Genomic DNA, 7,500 nt, shown 5'->3' with positions numbered 1-7,500 from the left:
TATAGGGGTGAGTATAGGGGTGAGTATGGAGGTGAGTATAGGGGTGAGTATAGGGGTGAGTATGGAGGTGAGTATAGGGGTGAGTATAGGGGTGAGTATAGGGGTGAGTATGGAGGTGAGTATGGAGGTGAGTATGGAGGTGAGTATGGAGGTGAGTATAGGGGTGAGTATAGGGGTGAGTATGGAGGTGAGTATGGAGGTGAGTGGGTGTAGTAAGAGAAGTGTACTCACTGCAGGCGAGGGATAAAGTACCTTCTTAATGTCCTTGTTCTTCTTGACGGTCCACAGGCCGTCTGACAGCTTGTCAAAGTACTTCCTGGCCTTGGGGGCCTGGTCCAGCATGTGGCTGGGAGGGACGCCCAGAACCTCCACGATCTTGTTCATCTGGTCCACCTGAGATGGGGGGGGGGGGGGCGGGATCACTCACGTGTTAAATCGAGTGTGTGAGACCATGTGTGTGTGAATTCAGAGAGAGAGAGTGTGTGTGTGTGTGTGTGTGTGTGTACCTCGTTGGAGCCACTGAAGAGTGGTTCTCCAGTGTGCATCTCCACCAGGATGCAGCCCAGAGACCACATGTCGATGGCGAGGTCATAGGGCATCCCCAGCAACACCTCCGGTGAACGGTAGAACCTGCTCTGGATGTACTGGTAGATCTGAGGGAGGAGAGGAGAGAGAGAGGGAGGAGGAGAGAGAGGGATAAAAGGAAGAGAGGAGGACGGACAAAGAGAAGGAAGTGGGGAGAGAGGCGAGGGCGGAGGTCAGGAGATGAGGAGAGAGGGAGTGATGGGAGGAGAGAGGGGTGATGGGAGGGAGGAGAGAGGGAGTGATGGGAGGAGAAAGGGGTGATGGGAGGGAGGAGAGCGGGAGTGATGGGAGGAGAGAGGGAGTGATGGGAGGAGAGAGGGAGTGATGGGAGGAAAGAGGGAGTGATGGGAGGAAAGAGGGGTGATGGGAGGGAGGAGAGAGGCAGTGATGGGAGGAGAGAGGGGTGATGGGAGGGAGGAGAGAGGGAGTGATGGGAGGAGAGAGGGGTGATGGGAGGGAGGAGAGAGGGAGTGATGGGAGGAGAGAGGGGTGATGGGAGGGAGGAGAGAGGGAGTGATGGGAGGGAGGAGAGAGGGGTGATGGGAGGGAGGAGAGAGGGAGTGATGGGAGGGAGGAGAGAGGGAGTGATGGGAGGGAGGAGAGAGGGAGTGATGGGAGGGAGGAGAGAGGGAGTGATGGAAGGAGAGAGGGGTGATGGGAGGGAGGAGAGAGGGATGGGTCAGTGAGACGGGAGTGACTCACAGCCAGTGCTGCAGTTCCACCACGCCGCCACACGGGGGCGGTATGAGCTGATCTGCATTTGTGCTTGTCAGGGTGCAGCAGAGCTGTGGAGCTGCATGCAGCCCAGGGTGTGACTGCATGATGCACTGTTCACCATGTGGCCTGTTTGTACAGTAGCTCCTACTCTCATACCTGCTACTACAGAGTGACTCATGTCCTCGTCCGCTATCTGGAGTCTCAAGTGTTTGTTTGTCTCTATGTGTGTATCTCTATGTGTGTGTCTGTGTGTAAGTAAGTAAAACTTTATTTATAGAGCGCTCTTCTCAGCAACGAGTGCACAGAGTGCTTTACAGTGGGGAATTACAATAAACATACAGTTCACAGCTCCAAAATCAACATAGAAAAAATGATGACAACATGGGAGGAGGGGGGGGGGGTCAATAGTTGGGCTACAGATCACCAAAAGCCTCCCCAAAGGCTCGGTCACCCTTAGTCTTTAGCCTGGTCCGAGGCACCACCAGGAGCTCCTGGTCGGACGACCTCAGGGACCGGCTGGAGGAGTGTGTGTGTGTGTGTGTGTGTGTGTGTGTGTATGTCTGTGTGTCTGTGTCTCTCTCACCCTCTGTCCCAGCTGACAGGAGCTGCCAAAGTCGACGATCTTGATGGCGCTGCGTTTGGGGTTGCACAGCAGGATGTTCTCGGGCTTCAGGTCACAGTGGATGATGCTGAGCTCGGGCGTGGCCAGGAAGAGCAGCGCCGTGCACAGCTGCTGGGCGAACTTCCTCGTCAGGTTGAGAGACACGCCCCGGAAGTTGGTGTTCCTCAGGAGGTCGTAGAGGTTGTAAGACAGGAGCTCGAACACCAGGCACAGGTGGTTCCGGAACATGAAGTGCCTCTTCAGGTGGACTAGAGGAGGGAGGGAGGGGGGGAGGGGGGGAGGGAGGGAGGGAGGGAGGGAGGGAGGGGGGGGGGGGAGGGGAACAGAGAGAAAGAGAGAAGCTAGGTGAGTAACTGAAGTATATTCTGCTCATGCTAAGTAAAAATATGTGTCTTACTTTTCACCACAGCAGGTGCAGTTGAGCAAACCAGCGCTTTCATGTGAATCCTGCTAGCCTGGTGTGTGTGTGTGTGTGTGTGTGTGTGTGTGTGTGTGTGTGTGTGTGTGTGTGTGTTGTCTGATGCTATATGAGAGCTTTGATAGGAGGGCTATATGAGAACTGGGCCGCTGGCCTATATTAGCAGAGAGGAGTTAAATATGGAGCAGAGCCACGTCAAACGTGTCCAGTAGGAAGGAGCTCACATCACACACACCAACGCTAACGCTGCTGCTGGACTCTACGAGGGCCTGGGTCAAACCTTGGGCTTTTAACACATACTGTGCTGTGCACGTGTGTCAATGTGTGTGTGTGTGTGTGTGTGTATGTACATGTGTGTGTGCATGCCATGTTGTGTACGAGGAAACCGTCAATTTGTTTTTGTGGTTAGTGTCACCTCACTTTCCCCCCCCGACAGGTGAGAGTTCGGTTAGAAAGTCGGAGTATTTCAAATCGCAACCCAACAATGTCTAGCAAAATCAGTGTATATACCCTATATCATGCCATATCTATTCAGCAGTGTGTTTCTACTGTAAATTGCTGCCATGGCCAAAAAAAATATTTTGAAGATCAAATATGACTTATTCCATAATTTCCAGTTGCATTTACAATATTACCTACATAATTGAGAAGAGGGGAAGATAAGCTGCACAGACATGTCAAAATTGCAATTCTCGATATTGACAGAATTCATGTGTCGCGTGCCAACAGAGTTCGATATTCAACGTGAGCAGTCAGGAAATACATTATTAACAGGGTGATTTGAGAAAGTAAAGCAAACTTCTGTATCTAAAATGTAATTTAGCAAGCTACTGTATGGACTAACCTTTAAACAACCTTTTAACAAACTAACTAGTTTATTAAGTTTTAAATACAGTATTGGAAGGAAGTCATCAGAAATGACAGAAATGTTATTTTACCAAAAATAATTGTAGAATTTAAAAGGAAATGGTCTGCATATGTATTACAGCATGCGCAATGACACTTTCTTTCAAAAAATTTAACTAATCTGAAATATAATCAAAGGATTATCATAATAATCCTTAGTTGCAATGTGAGTGTGTGTGTGTGTGTGAGTGTGTGTGTGTGTGTGTGTGTGTGTGTGTGTGTGTGTGTGGTACCTACCTATGTAGTACTTCATCTCTGTGTCGTGCTTGTTCATGAGCTCAAGTAGTCGTAGCTCTATCTGCGCCTGGTTGAGGAAGGCCTTCTTGTTCTTGATGATCTTGATGGCCACCCACTCCTGCTCATGGTGGTCATACGCCTTCACCACCTACACGCGCCACAGGGAGGTGAGGGGTCGCCGCCACACGCCGGCAGACATGTTTGTAGTTTTAAGAAGCCATCCATTCCTTTGGGAGGACCCCACCCGCCCACATTCCTCATCTCCCTTCCCCTTCTACCCCCAACTCCACCCCTCCTCCTCTCTCCTCCCCTTCACTGACCTCCCTCCAGCTATGAATACCCCTCCTTCTACCCCCCTCCCTCCTCCTCCCCTACCACCCCCCCCTCCTCTCTCCTCCCCTTCACTCACCTCCCTCCAGCTATGAATACCCCTCCTTCTACCCCCCTCCCTCCTCCTCCCCTACCACCCCCCCCCCTCCTCTCTCCTCCCCTTCACTGACCTCCCTCCAGCTATGAATACCCCTCCTTCTACCCCCCTCCCTCCTCCTCCCCTACCACCCCCCCCCCCTCCTCTCTCCTCCCCTTCACTCACCTCCCTCCAGCTATGAATACCCCTCCTTCTACTTCTCTTCCCCACCCACCCACCCCCCCCTCCTCCTCCTTCTCCTCCTCCTCACCTGTCCGAAGGAGCCCTTGCCGATGAGGGAGTCGATCTCGTAGCGGTCCAGCCACTTCTCGCCGTTCTTGACGATGTAGTCGTAGTTGTCGTCGTCGTAGCCGTCGTTGTAAACCTTCCTCTCCTTCTTGGTGCTGGAGTCCTCGGGGGGAACCTGCTGGGCACGCCGCTTCTTCTTAGTGTAGTACACCTGAGGGGGAGAGCAGGGGGGAGGGAGGGAGGAGAGGGGGAGGGAGGAGAGAGGGAGGGAGAGAGAGAGGGAGGGAGGGGAGGGAGGAGAGGGGGAGGGAGGGAGGAGAGGGGAGGGGGAGAGAGGGGAGGGAGGGGGAGAGAGGGGAGGGAGGGAGGGGGGGAGAGAGGGGAGGGAGGAGAGGGGGGGGGAGAGGAGAGGGAGAGGGAGGAGAGGGATGAGAGGGGGAGGGAGGAGAGGAGAGGGGGGTGGAGGGATGGAGGAGAGCGGAGGGGGCGGGATGGAGGAGAGCGGAGGGGACGGGAGGGATGGACGGAGGAGAGGAGAGAGGGGTGGAGGGCGGAGAGGAGAGAGGGAGGGATGGAGGGAGGGAGTTAGTGGCTGACATTTGACCATCAAACTGATTATTATACCTTTATTGTCCAGTGACAAACAAGGGAATGACAGGGGTGTGCAGGTGTGTTACTAGCCGTAACGTACGTGTGTGTGTGTGTGTGCGTGGGTGCGTGAGTGCGTGTGTGTGCCACTCACCTCATTGATGTGCTTGTAAGTCTTGATGAGGTCGACAGAGAGCTTCCTCAGCGGCGCGCTGGCCGGGTCACGGAAACTCGGAGGGATCCTCCTCTGCAGTATGGTCATATCAGACAGCACCTGCGCACACACACACACACACACACACACACACAGACACACAGACACGCACACACGCACACGCACACACAGACGGACCGACAGACGGATGGAGAGAGGGGACAGACAGGTTAGATCTGAGGAGTTGGTGTTGGCGGATGCGTGTGTGACAGACTTGGTCTGGTGACAGTCTTGATGCTCAAAGGGTCGGTGACTTCATACGTCTGGGAGATCAACGTCCCGTGTTCTCTGGGTGGAGGTTGCCGAGGATCTGGTTGTGTGTGTGTGTGTGTGTGTGTGTGTGTGTGTGTGGGTGAGTGAGACACAGAGAGAGAGAGAGAGAGAGAGAGAGAGAGGGAGAGAGAGAGACAGAGAGGGAGAGAGAGAGACAGAGAGGGAGAGAGAGAAAGGGAGGGAGAGAGAGAGACAGAGAGGGAGAGAGAGAGACAGAGAGAGAGACAGAGAAAGGGAGAGAGAGAGAAAGGGAGAGAGAGAGAGGGAGAGAGAGAGACAGAGAGGGAGAGAGAGAGACAGACAGAGAAAGGGAGAGAGAGAGAGACAGAGAGGGAGAGAGAGAAAGGGAGAGAGAAAGGAAGAGAGAGAGGGAGAGAGAGACAGAGAGGGAGACAGAGAGACAGAGAGAGAGACCAGAAAGGAAGAGAGAGAGACCAGAAAGGAAGAGAGAGAGACAGACAGAGAGTGTGTTACCTGCTGCTGCTCGGCCATGGAGTGGATGTTGCTGAAGGAGGGGTGTGTGTGCTGGCTCGTCATGGCTGGCTCAGCGGGGGAGAAGCCCAGGGCAGCGGGCTGGCAGAGGGAGGAGGAGGGGGGCTTGCATCCTGAGCTGCTTCCACCTGCAGGACGGGGGGAGAGCAACTCTTACAACTACATACATTTACCATGGCTTCACGCACGCACGCACGCACGCACGCACACACACACACACACACACACACACACACACACACACACACACACACAGGGAGCATGGATGTGTGAGCAACATAGAGCTCTAGGTCTATAAGTTGGTTACCGAGAAGCCCTTCCTGTTAACTACACCCAGGTCGACATAACCAACAGGGTCTGCCCAGTGTGTGTGTGTGTGAGAGAGAGAGAGAGGGAGAGAGAGAGAGAGAGAGAGAGAGAGAGAGACAGAGAGAGAGAGAGAGAGAGAGAGAGAGAGAGAGACAGAGAGAGAGACAGAGAGAGAGAGAGAGACAGAGAGAGACAGAGAGAGAGACAGAGAGAGATAGAGAGAGAGACACAGAGAGAGAGAGAGACAGAGAGAGAGACAGAGAGAGAGAAGAGGCTGAGAGGTCAGTGTTTATAGGTCAGTGTTCCTGTGCGTCCGAGCGGGAGGGAGCGTGACCTCACCACTCACTCAACACCTCGCTGCGGTGACCTTTGAGCTCACATCTAGAAACAAGCCGGTCACTTCCTCAGAAACAGTCTCTCCTCCGGGTCTCAGCCAACCAGAGAGCTGCGAACCTGCCTTCCAAGAAACCCACACATCAGTCCCGTGTTAAGTGACCGCTTCGGACATCTGACCGACGGCTGGCGGTGCCGTCATGTGACGAGGGACTAAGAGGTGGAGGAGTTGAGGGATGGATTGTGGGTAGAGGTGGAGGGATGGATTGTGGGTAGAGAAGGAGAAGGACTCTGTGGTCCTGACAGACGTGTCGACCGTCATCACCGGTCTCATCTATGGAGCTTCACTCACCCGCCCCTCACCACGGGTCAGCTGCCCTGCGGCTCTGACTAACTCCACCCAGCTCAGCTGCCCTGCGGTTCTGACTAACTCCACCCAGCTCAGCTACCCTGGGGTTCTGACTAACTCCACCCAGCTCAGCTACCCTGGGGTTCTGACTAACTCCACCCAGCTCAGCTGCCCTGCGGTTCTGACTAACTCCACCCAGCTCAGCTACCCTGGGGTTCTGACTAACTCCACCCAGCTCAGCTACCCTGGGGTTCTGACTAACTCCACCCAGCTCAGCTGCCCTGCGGTTCTGACTAACTCCACCCAGCTCAGCTACCCTGGGGTTCCCAGCAGGCAGAGCGCTGTTGTTAAAAACATCTCGTCAAACTCGTGTGACCTTTAGTCACAGTGTCCTGAACTGTAGTATTTCTCGGCATGATTGGCACATCTCTGTTTTCCTACAGCCCCACTGCACAGCTCTGCATCACGACAACAAAACAACAACAAAATCTGGAACTCTGGTCTGAGGCCGACAGAAAAGACGACAAGAATCCCTGTTCTACATCCATTTGGAGAATGAACAGGGGATCCTACAGCACAGCAAAGCAAAGCATCGCTACCAAGCATCTGGGCGGCTCTAATGAACGTCTGCTCCGGTCTGACGTTGTTGGTGCGTGGCGTGGACGTTACGGGGACATGCTACAGACGTATAGCACAGCCGAGTCTGTTGTTGTGAGGCAGGCTGTTCTGCCCTGGCCTCTCTGGCAGGGAGATGACGCAGCCAGCCAGCCTATCCCCTCTCCCTCCGCCTGACACTAATGTC

At 54.2% G+C, this 7,500-nt stretch overlaps 1 protein-coding gene across 1 annotated transcript in view; it reads right to left on the bottom strand.

Annotated features, from left to right (window-relative positions):
• The window catches only part of dyrk1b (dual-specificity tyrosine-(Y)-phosphorylation regulated kinase 1B), a 23,290-nt gene that overhangs the window by 6,790 nt on the left and 9,000 nt on the right, over positions 1-7,500 (bottom strand). The window contains exons 2-8 of the mRNA XM_084443766.1: positions 5,690-5,835; positions 4,883-5,002; positions 4,163-4,351; positions 3,486-3,633; positions 1,886-2,172; positions 507-653; positions 253-393 (exon numbers count right to left, since the gene is read on the bottom strand). Of these exons, the coding sequence (XP_084299892.1) occupies positions 253-393; positions 507-653; positions 1,886-2,172; positions 3,486-3,633; positions 4,163-4,351; positions 4,883-5,002; positions 5,690-5,835 (1,178 nt within the window). The remainder of the gene's footprint in view (positions 1-252; positions 394-506; positions 654-1,885; positions 2,173-3,485; positions 3,634-4,162; positions 4,352-4,882; positions 5,003-5,689; positions 5,836-7,500) is intronic.

The sequence above is a fragment of the Borostomias antarcticus genome (assembly GCF_949987555.1).
Source record: "Borostomias antarcticus genome assembly, chromosome: 10".
Lineage (NCBI taxonomy): Eukaryota > Metazoa > Chordata > Actinopteri > Stomiiformes > Stomiidae > Borostomias > Borostomias antarcticus.
This window is presented reverse-complemented; position numbering and strand designations above follow the sequence as displayed.